Source organism: Ixodes scapularis, unplaced genomic scaffold, assembly GCF_016920785.2.
Source record: "Ixodes scapularis isolate PalLabHiFi unplaced genomic scaffold, ASM1692078v2 PGA_scaffold13__105_contigs__length_92229423, whole genome shotgun sequence".
NCBI lineage: Eukaryota > Metazoa > Arthropoda > Arachnida > Ixodida > Ixodidae > Ixodes > Ixodes scapularis.
Genome location: NW_024609839.1, coordinates 7,678,453 through 7,694,660, shown reverse-complemented (window position 1 = coordinate 7,694,660; position 16,208 = coordinate 7,678,453). Strand labels below are relative to the sequence as shown.

Below are 16,208 nucleotides of genomic sequence, written 5' to 3'. Positions count from 1 at the left end.
CCTGATTTTGCGTTTTTTTTTTATTTTTAGTAGAGTTTTTGTTTTTACGATTTGGTCAACACTTAAAATAAACCAACATGTAAAAAACTGTTTTTTACATTTCAAAAAAATTTTACTTCGGTTTTTCAGGCATTCACTACATATAACTGCATACAACTGCACTTTTAGAGAGAACACTTTTTCTTTTTAACTGTGAAAACTAAATATTTCGCAATATTTTCACAACTAGCAATGGACAAAATTGAAAAAAAACATCTTTTTCCTTTTAAGAAATAACATTTCTAATTCAGTTCGTTTGTTTGTGTGTTCTAACTATTTATAACCGTTTCGTGCAAAATTTTAAACCTTTGTGATTTTAATGACTGGACATTTTGCTATATGTGCAATATTGTCCACTTATTTCAGGAAACAGACTACTATTTTTTTATCCAAACATTTGAATAAATTTTACTTTTCTTAGCACGACCACACAAAAGCTTTAAGTCTTCATGAGATGCAGACAGCAGAACTACTTTTGAAAGAAAACGTGAATCTCAGCTTTAAAGGACATTGTTAACGAATCTGTACTCTTAGGAAATCTCGGAAATGCGTAGCGAGGCATATTGGATAATTTCGAAGACTATATTACCCTACTAAAACGGTTTTTATTTCTCAGTCTTGTTTCAAATCTTTTTTTATTATTATTGCTTTTTATTCCTTGGGGCCTCTTTTCCGTAAAAATTCAACGTGCAATAAAAAAAGTGGAAGCCGTTTACAACTCCCTGTTACACCGAATTAGAGCGCAGCTCTTGAGGCGGAGTAGGGAAGGGTGCTGAGGGGCGGGGGGGTGGTCACGTGACCTGAGGCAACTTTTTCCGCTAAATCTAGAGGGAAATTTTTCCGCTAAATTTATCGGGGAAACTTTTCCGCTATATCTAGCGGGGAAATGTTTCCGCTTGATTTAGCGGAGAAATATTTCTGCTAGATGTAGCGGGGAAATTTTTACGCTAGATTTAGCGGGGAAATTTACCCATAATGCACCGCGCGGTTACGCCGACGCCGACGCCGCTCAAGCCGGAGACGGGCGTCTAAGAGCTGCGCTCTAAAAAAAATGAGACGCTTGCAATCTGTAATGCGAAAATAGAGCACAGCTCTTGAGGAGGAGGAGGGGGGTGCGGAGAGGAGCGTATGCCCCTCCTCCCCTTCCACTCTCCCTCGTCCTTTCCTCCTCCTATTTCTCTGTCCTCCTCCTCTCCTCCTCATTTCCTTCTCTCCCCCTGCCGCTGAATTTGTTCTTCGCTGACGTGACACGAAGTCGTGACGTCATTTTCCCCGCCTAATTTAGCGGGAAAACTGAATTGGTGTTGAGATCACCTGACGCCAATAATCCCTCTAAATTTAGCCAGAAACCTTTTCTGCTAAATTTAGCCGTTAAATTTCCCCGCCCTATTTAGCGGAAAAAATTTCCTGCCCACTTTATGGCCGATTCACACTACAGACTAATGCGCGGACGGATTGATCACGTGACGTCATGTCCGCGGTTCGTCCGTCTGCCAAGCCCATCCACACGAGGGAGACGACGAGCAGACGCCAGCGAGGACGGACCGAACCTGTTCGCCACCCCACAGTGCAGCGAAACTCCAACATCGCACCGTGGCACCGTTGTCCAAGAGAGAAATCGACGTTTGCTACCGCGATAAAGAATCGTACGCCGCTGTTACGTACAGATCGAGACAAAACGCCGGGACAGGCTTCGCGCGAAGCGCCACTAACTTTACTAACCCAAAGCATGACAGTGACACAGGCATGGTCATGCTCGAGAAGGGTTCTGCGTAGAAGCAACAAAGTTCTGGGCTCGCGGAGGGGCGTTCGGAGATGTCTTCAGGCGCTCCGCGCTCGTGCACAACACATCCAGAAGACATCCGCAAGAGAGGTCTTGCTCGGTGAAATACTGATTGGACGTGCAAGAATTATCACGGCGTGCTAGACGAGTTTTGACAGGAGCTTCTTGACACGGACCCGGAGGAGTACCGGAACCCGCGTCGCGTCAGCCGGACAAAGTTTGTGGAGATTCTTGGTTCACGCGTAGAACCAAGAATCGCGCGACAAAATGAACCAACAAACGCACAAAACACAACGATGCGCCATTTTTTTTTTTAAACGCCCAAAAGCAAAAAACCAAGAAAACCATGTACCGTTGCCAGACTAAACTCTTTTCAAGTCAATCTCCTGCCAAACGTCCGCGAGTGAAAAAGGCGCTCGACTTTATCAGTCCACGCGTCCGCGGACGAGGCGCGGATCGCAGGAATCGGTGACGTGCCGGTCACGTGGTACACGGTCCGCGGACGAGGCGCGGATCGCAGGAATCGGTGACGTGCCGGTTACGTGGTACACGGTCCGCGGACGCAAATCGCGATTCGGTCTGTCGTGTGAATCGGCTATTAGCGGGGAAACGTATCATAATGCAAAGCGCGCGGTTATTCCGACAGCGACGCCAACGCCGCTCAACCCGGAAACGAGCGCCTAAAAGCTGCGCTCTAAAATGAAAGACGTCTAAAAACCTCTGTGATGCGAAATTAGAGTGCAGCTCTTGCAGAAGAAGAGGGAAATGTACGGAGGGGAGGGCATGCCCTTCCTCCTTCTCCATACCCTCTCCCCCTCCCCTCCTTGCCTCCTAATCGTCCTGATCCTCCATCCCCTCCTCTGCCGTCCTCCTATGATTTAGTTTCCCCCCTAAATTTAGCGGGGAAAATGGCGTCACATGCCTTGGTGTCACGTCACCTATGAACATACGCAGGTTTTCCGTAGATTTAGCGGGAAAATTTACTTCACGTGACATCAACACCAATTCAATTGCCCGCTAAACTTGGCGAGGAGTTGTATCGGTGCTGAGGTCACGTAGCGGGGAATTGAACTGGTGTTGAGATTATGTGACATCAATTTTTCCACTAAATTTAGCGCCGTTACGCCGACGCCGCCGAACCTGGAAAGGGGCGAATAAGAGCTGGGCTCTAAAAATAAAAAATATTTAATTCAGAAATGTCTTGGTAGAGGTACTCTTGTATAATCAATAACACAAACCTTTTATACCAAATCCGTGAGGGTCAAATTTGGGCCTGGATCGTTTGGTATGGAACGACACAGAATAATGGTCTGCAGATATAATGTAAATTTTTTTACGTTTTGCATTACACGTTCAAAATATCAAGGTCAATTCCAGTGGGCAGCTTGGATTGTAAAGTATTCGAGCTATTCAAGCAAGATTGAAAAAAAAAGAGTAAACTGTTTTCAGTTTCCCAATCATTTACGCACGCACCTAAAACCACAAATTTAAATATTCAGCTCAAGAACTCTAGGCTACGTTGCCGGAGATACTGGTGGATGTGCGTTACTTTAGACAATTCTTTTCTTTCGAGCGCGCTCGTGTAAACAAGGAACCTTGTGGAGAAGTTGAAAGCAGGGCTAGTTGGTGTAGGCTCAACATAGCGTAGGTAAAACAGCGCAGAACGACAAAGACTAGAAGGAAGGAACAAACGGGACAGGCGCGGTCCCGTCCCGAAGGCGTGGAAAGTGCTGTGGAAGCCCCTCTCGCAACTGCGTTTATGATAAAGTTGCACGCCAGCTTTAAAACAGACTATACTACACATAAGCTTTCAACAACTCGGCTCTCCTTTCGTTGTTTGAGTAAGCACCTAAAAAAAGCTATCACGATGCCTCTCTTTTCACGCAGAAACTATTGCGGCTGGTGCAGTCCGGAGACTGGAGGAAAGAGCGCGAAACTCTCATCGTCGCTAACCTTGTGCTGCAATTTCTTTTTCGCGAGTGGAAGGACAGCATCTTTCTGCGAAGGTAAAAATGTGCTAACAAAAACAAGTTATCGTTCCGAGTCTAGACGAGGTCATTCGCAACGCTTAGTGATGGCGGTACCGCGCGGTGTGAGAATCGCGGTGCGTAGCTCCGGGATGATCGGCTTCACAAAGTATGTGCTTGCTAACACCTTTCTCGCGTGGACGGAAGGTGTATGGTCCCTATATCGCTCGTATCTCACAAAGCTAGAATTACTCACCCGTCGGAGACCCAACCTCGTACTGCTTGTCTACGAGAGATATCCATTAGAGTCATCATCTAGAGGACAGCCATTTCACAATCTATAGGTTGTGAAAGTTGCAGGTTTTGAAGCACGAACATCTGCTTTAAGCCGGCGTAACATTAGTGGCCGCACATGCACTCTTCTGATCTCAGCATCCTTCGATATTCCGGTCCGAAGCAACACTGACGTTAGCTTCGAGTCGCTATCAGATTGAGAGAAGAGACAAACCATTGCTTGGCTCAACCAACGCCACCTAGAAAGGTCCTGTGAAGGGACTCCTCGACTTGCGTACAATTTCGTCACCCTAGGATGGCGCCAACTCAACGAACGAGCCTGTCTCCGAGCGTCTTTCGACGCATTGATAGGACACGACGCCCAGCCAAACACTAACGCAGCACTCGTGACCAGTGTTTGTATTCTCTGGATCTCATTCTGATAACGACAACATCCTGTTTCTAGGTGGTATTACCTCAGCGCGACCGACGCTGAGAGTAAATAGTTTATGTCCTCCTCATTTTATCCTTGAGTATTAAGGCAACAATGGTGAGAAGTACGCGTTGGAGCTCGCTGACATTTCCTTGAAGTATAAAGCCCCCCCCCCCCCCCTCGTACCTCAAATTTAATGTATTTTTTAATCTCCTAAGCGACTACCAATGGTTTCAAGACATCAATCTCAAAATTTAAAGAGTAAAAAACAAGTAATTGTGACCTTCAAAATTATTAAGCCCTCTATTCGAACCTTAAATGTCCTTGTTGTGAGGCTAGATGGTGACGAACGTATTGAACCACAGTTAAAAGCGATGAAAAGACAAGAGAAAAGAAAAGACAAACACGGTTTGTCTTCTTTCTTGTTTTCGTCAATTTATTGGTTTTAACCATGGTTCCAAATCCCAATATGAAGTTTCGGAGACATCAGTATGAACAGTACACGTAGATTTTGTATCCCAAACGTAGGCGGCCTTTCCGATAACGCTTGTTTGTGGATCAGGTCCGTTTAGTATACTGTCAACAATACGAAATGTTAATTTAAACGGGCCCGAATGGCCAAGCTCTGTCGGCGTCCAGAGGACGGGATCACCACCTATTAAGGTCGATCACTAAGTAGTCAGCAACTCTATCAGACCTGCCTTAAGGAGACAGCCCGCACGGCTCTGCAAAGCGACGTACATGAAAACAAATCGCCGCGCGGGAGAAAGCCGACGTCCAGGACGATCAGTTTAAACTAAAAGAGTGTCAACAAGAGCCACGTACATACGTGTTCCCATCCCAATTGGAGCGGAATCGCGCTGGTACCGCGCTGTTGGGCTGCATATTGCCTTGCGCGTCGGCGAGCGAGCCCGTGGTTACCGCGCTTGACTCTCGCGCGGAAGGTGTAGGTTCGATTCCAGTCAGCGGACTGTCCTTTTCTTTATTTTTTCAACTTGGCGTTCTCGTAAGTTTAAAAACACTCTCCGCTGATCGAGTTTCGAATCTTCTAGACGCCGAAAGTTCTACGCGCCTAAAAGTTCTACGCCGAATGTTCCAGAAACCCACGAGGGTACATAAGGGACTCCGCATGGCGAGCGGAGTCGGTCTCGCCCCAGCGCTCGACCCTGCTGTCACGCCGACTTCGACGCCCGCGACGCTCTGTTGTTTTCATCTATTTCCTTGTTGTTTTAGGTACAAGTTCGCCCCATTAAACGCTTAGTTTATTTCAGTTTTTGTCGCCTCATCACTTGTCATTCTTGACAATATTGGCAACCTCTTTAAAAATAATCTTTTCCAACCGAATATATAAATCAAAGGCCCACAAGACAATCGCACATCGAGGCTGACGTGAGGCTCAGCAGAGGAAGGTCGGACCAGGATTGCAGGCGTAGCCCCCTACAATCGCTGTTACTAAACATGTGTTGGCGTATTGTCACGTATAAATAAAAGGTATGTATCGAAAAACGTATGCATGCCCATGTTGCGAAGGCAATCCATACGGCGTTCATTCAAGCTCTATAACACAAACAAAGAAGGCAATATCGATTAGAGTGTCCCGTCTCGACGAAAGCATACGTCACCCTTCCTCTGAAAACAAGGAAGCGATGATGGGAGGAGACTGGCCTTCTTGCCCAAAAAGAGAGTTCAGGGTTCGAACTATTTATACGGGAAGGGTCCACAAAGGTCGCGCGGGGAAATTTCATTCAGCGAGCCATGGCCGGTGGTGGGCCAGGGACATTCGGAGCAACGTCGCGTCGGAGTGCCATGATCGGCCAAGCATTGCTTGATCGGTGTAATCGTTGCCGTTGAAGCATGTTGTTCCGTGTATTCCTGGTTACGGCGTTCATCTCCGCGGCGTCCAGCTTCGAGCACTCTTGCTCATTTATCTTGGGACGCATGCGGAAAGCACGTAGAAAAACAAATGGCAGTTGTCGAGACAAAAGCGGACGATACTGTCGTTAATGGTGAATTGATCGTAAAAAGTGCGTAAGACACCTCTGGAGCTGATGTAGGATTTGATCGGAACTTACGCAAAACTTACAATAATTTTGCTTCGTGAATAGGCTTTTGGGGCTTCCTTGATGTTTCTTCTATCCCCCGAACGAAGTGTTGTCGTACGCACCATTTTCGTCATACGTTCGCTTCGTCAATAAGGCGATCTGGTGCTTCCTTAACGTTTTTTCTATGCCCCAAACAAAATTTTCGGAACACCATAACGTCCGCGCTTCTTCTCGTTTTCGTGGACTTTACGTCTGCACCTTTGTTTTTGTTATAAATATTCATTCCGCATTGGTACAAACATAAGGATCGGACACCAAACTCGAATTTGCCGTCCACACGATAATAAATACCCTAAAGTACGAAGATTACTTTGCACAAAAAAGTACAATATAAAGAGCCACCGCTGATACCCCTGTCACTAGCTGTACCGCTTATTTAGAAGTTGAAAGTTACCATATTCAAAATCAGCAGAAGACAAGAAGTCGGATGCTTTTGTCTACCACTTCCGGTCTCTACTTAAGGTCATAAGTTCACCTTGTTACCAACCTTCCATTACTAATGAGAGTAGCGGACTAATCCTAAAAAAACACAGTGATAAGGAGCTACTGAAAAAGAATTTTAAAATCACCGAGAAGTCTTTTTTTCTTTTTTCAGCAAGCGAAAAATTGATGCTTGGCGTTCTAGTGGCACGAGCACGACCTGCCCTCCCCACAGAATGGCTCCTTGTGGGAGATGCAGTCCCCGACGAAGTGCCTAGCTCTGCCGCCGTGAGCGCTCGGCAAAGGCTTTTCTGCCACCCAAGCGCGGTTCACAGCTTGTCTAGCGCACGGTCCACACGGCGCGCGGCTGGCGATATCTGATTCTCGAGAAGACCTACTGTAGCGTGGCGCCAGCAGGCTGCAGTAGCACTTGGTAGCGGGATGAATGTTGTTAATGCTGGGGCATCCTTTGTTTCCAGATTGTTCCTCAGCATTCTCAGCAGAGGCATTCAAGAGGCACAGCGAGGTGCAGCAGGCAAGATATTTGACAAGATATCGGTGCGACACATTTCGTTCTCTAGGCTTTATTCTTAACAAAGAATGTGTTTTATTAGCCCATTTGAATCGAGTTCTTTAGCGTTTGCGTGTATCGGCCAGTTGTAACAGCCGGCTGCAAAAAATAGCCAACACCGAAAAGTGTTAGGCCATACGGAACCATATAGGAATACCTCAGTGCCTTGCAGGATTTGAATTACCTCCTTGGGATTGTAAGACAAGTGCTTTGCCGACTGAGCTATCCAGGGTCGCCGGTTAAAAAAGCCAGAAGCGAACTCACTCGCCCGGCGCGCGAAGGCGACGTCAATCGTTCCGCGGCTTCTATTTCTTGCCACGCCATCTGACGACGTGTGTCAGAAATGAGAGCGAATCTTTGGTAGGCGGTGCCGTTCAGACGACCTTCTCTTCTTGCCTGCAAGTCCTATCTCACATGATGTGTCTCCCAGTCTTTGTCAGCATGCTAAAGCTTGTATAACCCTACTGAAAAAAAACCATTTGGCGCCTATATGAAAATAAACGGGTTCATACCGGTAACAGTTTAACCATACCGGTCACCAGTTTGTCAAAGGGGTCGCCCGTATGGCTCAAAGGGGTCACCCGTATGAGCCATAACGGTCACCTATTTGGACAAACAGGTCACTCCTTTGGCAAACGGGTCGCTCGTCTGGGCAAATGGGTCGCTCGTTTGGGCAAATGGGTGACTCGTTTGGGCAAAGTTGTCGCACGTTTGCTCAAACCGGTGACCACGTTGCAAACTGCACCGGTTTAATCAAACGGCTCTCCGGAGCCCGTTTGATACTGAACGTACAGATCGGCGGCGTGGGCACGCCTAGCGTTTCAGCCGTGGCAGTCAATGTTTCCGGAAGGCTGGGAGCGCCGGTTCATCGATTTCAGATCGTCCGCGTAATGCAAGTAATTATATTTATATTTCAATTGCGCTGATGTTCGCTTATACTGCAACTAAAACTAACATCTTTTTTTGTTGCTGTTGTTTTACGTAAACACGCGACGTTGGTAAGCCGATATTTTTGACAGAACTTTAAAACTTTGTCCATCTTTGTTGCCTCAATTTACTTATTCAGCTCGAATCTCTCTCGCAGACGGCGCGACCACGACCACGTGAAAGAATGTACGTCTAGACTCTGTTTCACTTTAATTCAAGACGCAGCGAAGGTTGCACGCGTACACGCGGGTGCAAGAACATCGAGCATTGCGAGAGCACGCCCGCCGTTGCAGCAGACAAACTACGAGATCGCGCTGAGTACTTCGCTCGGGCGCAAGCCGAGCTTCTGGCCGGCCCGCCGCCATTTCCAAGGTACAAGCGTGCTAAAATGCGCGCGCGCACGCGCGTGTGTTTTTTTTTTTTTTTTTTTTTTGAGGTTACAAAAACACATCTTTCTGGAATGCCTGGGGAGAGGGAGACGGGCTGTCCCTGTGGTCCTCGCCCCCTCCCTCCGCTCTTGTCACCCGTCACGTGACCCGCACCCGCGCGCGAGCTACACGCTGATAAGCATCGAGATCCGGAAGGGTGCGCCTGGCAGCCGCTTTTTTCTTTGTCTGCTTGTTGTCAGTTCCAGCTCGAACTTAGCGCGTCCACCTGCTTCGATCTGTCGCCTAACTCTGCGGTCTTATTAGGATGTCTCTTGACAACGTATTGGATGTGCACCAAAGCTATCAGTGTTCGAAAAGTCCTACGTCTATATCGGCAACAAGCGATTCTTTGAAAAAGTCAGGAATTCCTGCGGTTTGGTTGGGTTCGGCAACTGACACTTGTGCGCCACATCGTGTTGAAACTTCCAAGAAGCCGTTCCCTCTCATTTGTGTTTGTGTGGTTGTCCTGCTTTGACCGTGTCGACATCTATCACGGATTACATCTTTCAAGTCCGCTATTTTTATGGTAAGTGCACTGCAACCTACTTCTTGGCAACGATTGACCGTTCTTCTACTCGTACTCTTCCAGATTATTTATATAATTATGCAGCCACTATTCTCGCGGCAGCCGGGCGAGTAATTTCCCGAAAGTCTACCTTCATAGTCTAGAATTACCTCGGTTCTTGTTTGGTTTGCTATCTTCTCAGTTGTATAAAAGCTTAGAGTGCCTCTCACATTTCACAGATCGCTTGCACGTTTGTTCTTGTCTACAGAAGACGTAATAAACTTTGAGGAGAATTGAAAACAATCTTTTGTATCTGTTTTCCTGTCCATTTGCAAGCACCTACGTGAGCATATTTGTTCTGCGTGTTTCCTCCATGTTTAAATAGGTTTATGAGTTTCGGAACGTCTTAAAAAAGTTTAAGATAACCAACCTACCAGACGATCCCCGTTTAGGGCTAGCGCATAATTTACCGATTCGAGTGGCACGTTCAAACGTGTGGTCACGTGCAAGGTCGAACGGGCACCTGTATCAAACGGGCACCCGTATCAAACGGCCACCTGTATCAAATGGGTACCGTTTCGAGCGGGTACCGTTTCAAACGGCTACCCGTATCCCATAATCACGTTTGATCCAAACGGGTCGACATGTTTGAACCCGTTTGATTTACCAGTTTGCCACCCGTTTGAATTTCAAATGGTTTTTTTCAGCAGGGAACTTTTTCAAATGCGATCAAAAACGATTGCAGAAGTTTTACAATTCCCATGACAGAATAAATGTACTATGTTTCGCGCTAACTTTATTAATCGCGAAAGCTACGGCAGCAGTGAGCCACTAAAAGGCAAGGAGCGAAGCACGCGAGAGCGCTGCACAGGTGGATATAGCTGGCATAGTGCTTTGCCACGGGCCTCAAACCGACGTTCCAATTGCATGACCGAGGCCAAAACTTGGGTCGTTTGCCAAGTGATTCTGCAAAAAAGTGCTGGCAGTGAGAATTTTTTCGTTGGCGCCCACTAGTGTTTCCTACCTCAGGCGTGGAACCAGGTGAACAAGGAAGGAAGGAGAAATAGAAAACAGCCGACCGCTGGACTACCAACTATTTTATTAAACCGACCTTTTCTTCTACAAGTTCTTATGCCTATCCTTTTGCTTCTGCTTTGTTTATCTTTTATTTTCAACCATCTTATTATACTCAGCAGGAAGGGCGCCCTGTAGAAAGAAATTTTCTTGAGGTTGCAGGCTTATCGAGGCGGACCTCACACAGTTTTCACATCTATTGTTTTATAGCCAAGGCCTCCAACATCTCCTTTGCGAGCTCTTTCTTTATGGTGCCTTATGATGCGTGATTGCTCAAGCTTGCTTTGCGCTTGCAAGTTCGACAGTGGGCAGCGAGGTGTCGTGGTGCCCGGAGGCTTCTTCCGGTTGGTTACATGTTCACGTGCATGGTCGTTTATGCAGCGCCCGGTCTGTCCGCTATAGCAGCGCCCACATGCAACGGTATGCTGTAAACGACGCCTCTCGGCACGGAACGTACGAAGCTTGTTCTGTGCCTGGTGTCTACAAGGTATGATAACTATGAAAAGAAGTGCGCTGCAGTTAATAGGGAATGTTCCTATATCAGCCAGAGCGCGAACAGGTGCTTCAAAAATGCGCTATGGCACCCAAGATTGCGGCTGTAAGCGAGCTAACCCTCATACGCCAAACATCCCCAAAAGCCCCGCAAGACTGAGGACCACAAAATATTGACGAGGGAAGTCAAGTCTTTCCTAGCCTAAACCACCAGGCCCAGGCAAATGTGAACTTCGAACCCATTATAGAAGAGCTGCGGACCAAAACTGAAGTTATGCGTCTCAGACAAGCAAGAAGGATTCGTGGTTCTAGCATCCGACACATATGGAGAGAAAACCCACCAAGCCATGACCAGGAGTTTTATCCCTGTTGACAAACTAGAAACCAAAGCAGAAAAACAAGCAATCCTCAGATTGCTAGACGATGCTCAAAAGCCAGGTCTCAGCACCAAGATCAGAGCCGCAAACAATTACATATTATCACTGTTCTTGTCAGCCAAAACTCATAGAAAAGGAGTTCCCTTCCGGGCCATCGTATCACAAAGAAACGCATGGCAGATATGCATGTCAAAATTTTTGGTTCAAAAAATTTCCAACGTACAGATTGAAGACACTTTCCGGATACCAAACTCGGAACATGTTATATCCTTCCTTCAAGATCAAGGGCACCTCATCGCTTCTTGCTTTTCTCTTTAAGTGGAGGACATGTATTGTTCCATCCCGCACACGAGCTTCATACACGTTCTAGCTCCAAGCCACAATCGAGGAAAAAGGGCTCACCATATTCTTGAACAACGCAGGCATGAGCTTAGGCACCTTCTTGGAAATCTTAAGATTCTACCTGTCAGTGACGTTAGTTGCCCATCAAGAGCACCAGTATCTGCAAAGGAGTGGCGTTTGCATTGGCTCCCAAGTGACTCCGCATCTATTGGAAATCTTTCTTGCGAAGTGTGAAAAAGCTATCCAAGGAGCCATAAAAGTGGTACGCATAGGAGCTATTTTAGGAGTGTAGAGGATTTTTATATTTTGTGTAACACAGAAGTCAACGAACAAGCCGATAGATGGATTAAAGCCACCCTGGCACAATTCCAAAAAAACCTGCATGGGCCTCACCTTCCATCACGAGACTCCAGTCGATAGATCAATTCGGTGTCTTGATTTGGAGTTAGAATTCCAAGCAAGGTATGTATGTTGGCTAGAGCAAGCACGATTGGGGAAAGGACTTTTTTCATATAAATTCGAACATTCAAAAATTGTTAAGCAAGTAGTGGCCATTGCAGCCCTTTCCGCAAGCCTAAAGAAGACCTGCCCACATCAAGTCCAACAAAGATTTTATACCCAAATTTTCCGACTTCACGATACCGTGTATTCAAGGCCCTTGTCGGCATCGATTTGTGAACAAATATGCCGCACTATCAAAAGTAAAAATTTCCACAGTGAAGACGCAGTATGGAAATCTAAGAAGCCCTTTGGAGTGGTCCAGTATATTCATGGGGTCACCCACAAATCGAAACAGATAGCAAACCGGCAGAATGTTCAAGTTCTGTGCTCGCAACCCAAGAAGGCTTATTCCTTAAGCCGCAAGTTCAATAAGCACAAGCTGACAAGAAAGATAAGTGTTACACATAGCACAGGACAAGCTACGTTCCGTGCCGTAGGAGGGTCGTTTACAATGTATCGTGGGATGTGGGCGCTGCATAGACGACCGTGTACGTGAACAGGTAGCAAACCTGAAAAAACTCGCGGGACCAAGAGACCTCGCTGCCCATTGTCGAAGTTGCAAATGCAAAGCAAAGCTTGAGCAAGCACGCATCATTGGGCATCATAAAAACCAGCTTTCAAGGGAGATGTTGGAGGCCTTGACTATAGACGGGCAGTAAGGACGTGTGCGGGAGCTGCTCCGCCCCCTTCTATGGAAGGCAGCAGTTTCTTACTTGCTCCGGGACCTGCAGGCGCAGATTTCACTGCAAATGCATCAACGTGGTTGAAGGGGATTACGACCTGCTCATGGTGAACGGTGTCAGCAGCTACAAGTGCTCTACGTGTGTGAAGCGCCTGGTCTCTCAGGAAACGAAGGTTGGTGACGCCCACTCGTCCATTTCAATGGAAGAAACTGGTTCGCACGCCAACCATGAATCGTCCGTTACCGAGGTCAGTCTTCACATGCTTGTTGCCCAGCTTTGCAACAAAATCGATGCACTAGCGAAAGACGTGAAAATGCTAAAAGCAGACAACGAAGCATTGCGTCTGCGGCTTTCGGAAAACACGGAACTGCTGCGCAAAGCGAGCACACCGTTGGAAGTGCAAGGTTTGCCAGCTGGACAATCAAGTAACTTCGCTGCTGCCTTGAAAAATCCGAGCAAGTCTACAACAAACACCGACGATGATGGTATTGGCAGACAATCAACTAAACCCTTTCGTTTACCACAACGCTCAAATTTGGCAACGGCCACTCAACCTGAACCAAAGAGGAATGACGTGGACGCCGAAGGATTCCAGACATTCACGCGAAAGAAAAGGGTCAAGCCTACCGAAGGAAGGAACACCGTCAGCAAGCTGAGCTGCGTGCCGCGCCAACCAAGACGTCGAGCGCTCTTCATTTCCCGGTTGAATCCACATATGACTGAATCGGACATTACGGAATCCCTGGCTGGTGTTCTCAAAGGCAAGTGGATGAAGTGCACCAAGCTTGCAACTAAACATGATAGTTACGCCTCTTTTCATGTGTTGGTCGAGAACGATGACTTTGACGAAATCAACACACCTGACATTTGGCCGGCAGGGTGTCTTTTTCGCCCTTTTTTCGGCATTCTTAAAGAACTCTAGGACACGGACACCTCGGTCGATGTAAACGCATAATCAGGTACCATGGAGTGCACGCTTTATTACCAGAATGTACGTGGTCTTAGGACGAAGTCATCCGAGTTCTTGTCCGGAGTTATAGGTAATTCGTACACTATCATCTCCCTTACTGAAACGTGGCTCGAGGACACTATCCCCAGCTCTCAGTATTTTCCTCCGTGTTATTCAGTATTTCGGAAAGACCGAGATTATGCCGCCACGCGACAGCGATATGGTGGAGGTGTTTTAACGGCCGTTGACACTTCTCTGTGTGCAAGGAGAAGGTACGATCTTGAATTGTACTCGGAATGTGTATGGATCGAGGTGACGTGCCGTGATGGGCTTAATTTTTTAATAGGTAACTACTACTTTCCGCCACACCTTAGCTCGGACGTTTTTGCACGTCATTTTAGGGATTTAGAAGGGAAGCTAGACGTGACAAAGTTTCGTGTGCATATATATGGGGATTTTAATCTACCTGGAATTGACTGGCTGGCCAATTATAACTTGATTACGAGCGATGTCATCAGCCTGAAAGCTTCGAGCCTGTTTGACTTTATTTATTTTAATTGGTTTGAACAACGTAACACCATCCAGAATTCAGCGGGAAATGTGCTTGACCTTGTATTAGTTTCTACTCCAATCAACTATATTTCGCCAATCACTGACCCCTTAACACGTGTTGACCATTTCCATCCGCCTTTCGCTGTGTCATTTTGTTTTCCGCTGCGTAAACAGGCCCTATGCAGCTATGAGTACTTACTGTACAGCAGTGGCGATTACTTGAATATGTACAAGTACTTTCAGTGCTATGACTGGAAACCTATCCTGAATAACAAGTGCGCTGATTCAGCTGCTGAGGCACTTAGAGAAGTGGTCTCGAGCGCGATAAATGACTTCGTGCCTAAACGTGTTTCGAGACTAAACAAGTACCCTGCGTGGTTCTCAAAGGAATTAAGAAGTTGCTTGAGACGTAAGCTTCATTATCACCGTCTTTTTAAAAGGTCGGGATTGGACAAGTGGTACGCAAAATTTAGTGAGTGTCGTGCTTTGGCAAAATGGCTTTTTAAAAAAGACGAAAGTGCACATTTGCATGGGCTTGAGTCTGACATGTACGCCAAGCCTCAAAACTTTTGGAAATATGTACCGACAAAAAAGAAGCGGAATAGTAGCGTGGCACCGATGCGAAATAGTTCTGGCTATACGTGTGATTCAATTGAAATTGCCAACATGTTTGCTGAGCATTTTAAATCATGTTTTTCATCAGCATCTGTCCCTGACAATAACGCGATGTGCCATGGCACATCTGATTTTCTGTCTTTTATCTCAATTGACGAACCTGAAATCAGGGAAAGCATTCGTAATATGAAATCGAAGCTGTCTGCTGGTTCAGATGGAATTCCAAGTTTTATTGTGAAAGGGTGTGCCGAACTGCTAACTCCTGTCTTATTACACATATTTAATTTATCGATACATTCAGGAATATTTCCTTCTATCTGGAAACGCTCTGTTGTTGTTCCGATTCATAAAGCAGGGGACCCTAGTACTGTAAACAACTATCGTCCCGTTTCATTGTTGTGCAGTTTTTCCAAAGTTTTTGAAATGATCATGCATAAACGTCTGTACAGGCACTTTAGACATAAAATGAACCCAGAACAACATGGATTTCTGAAGGGTAAGTCGGTTGAAAGCAATCTATGCTCTTTTTTAGATTATGCCGTTCCATTGGTTTGCAACCGCGAGCAAGTCGACGTAATATACTTTGATATGACGAAGGCATTCGACAAGGTTAATCACAGCACACTTCTGACGAAACTAGATAGCTATGGTTTGTGCTTGACTTACTGCCAATGGTTCAAAAGTTATCTTACATGTCGTACAAATTATGTTCGTGTGTCAGGATCCATGTCCGATTATTTTTCATCGCCTTCTGGAGTACCCCAAGGAAGCAACCTGGGTCCACTATTATTTTTGATGTTTGTGAATGACATTTCGCTCTGTGCGAAAAATTCAAAAGTGCTCTTGTATGGGGATGACATCAAACTGTTTCGACGTGTACAATCTCACTCCGATTGCGTACTTCTTCAGGAGGACGCATTGCAAATTTCACAGTGGTGTGCAAAGAATTATCTTCCACTGAACGAACAAAAAACAAAAACAATGTCTCTCACTAGAAAGCGTGATTCGCTTGCATTTTCCTACACAATAGGTGGCAGCGTCATCACCCGAGTCTCCGTCATTCGTGATCTTGGAATTTTTATTGATTCATCGTTAAATTTTAATCATCACGTTTTAACTATCTGCAACACCTCTTTTAGAAACCTTGGGGCGATATCTCGTTTCACGAGAAAGTT

At 46.3% G+C, this 16,208-nt stretch overlaps 1 protein-coding gene across 1 annotated transcript in view; it reads left to right on the top strand.

The window, feature by feature from the left end:
• Nucleotides 1–16,208, top strand: part of LOC121046823 (PDZ domain-containing protein 8) — a 105,955-nt gene that overhangs the window by 7,898 nt on the left and 81,849 nt on the right. Inside the window, exons 2-3 of the mRNA XM_040501497.1 lie at nucleotides 3,710–3,828; nucleotides 7,497–7,575. Coding sequence (XP_040357431.1) covers nucleotides 3,710–3,828; nucleotides 7,497–7,575 — 198 coding nt within the window. The remainder of the gene's footprint in view (nucleotides 1–3,709; nucleotides 3,829–7,496; nucleotides 7,576–16,208) is intronic.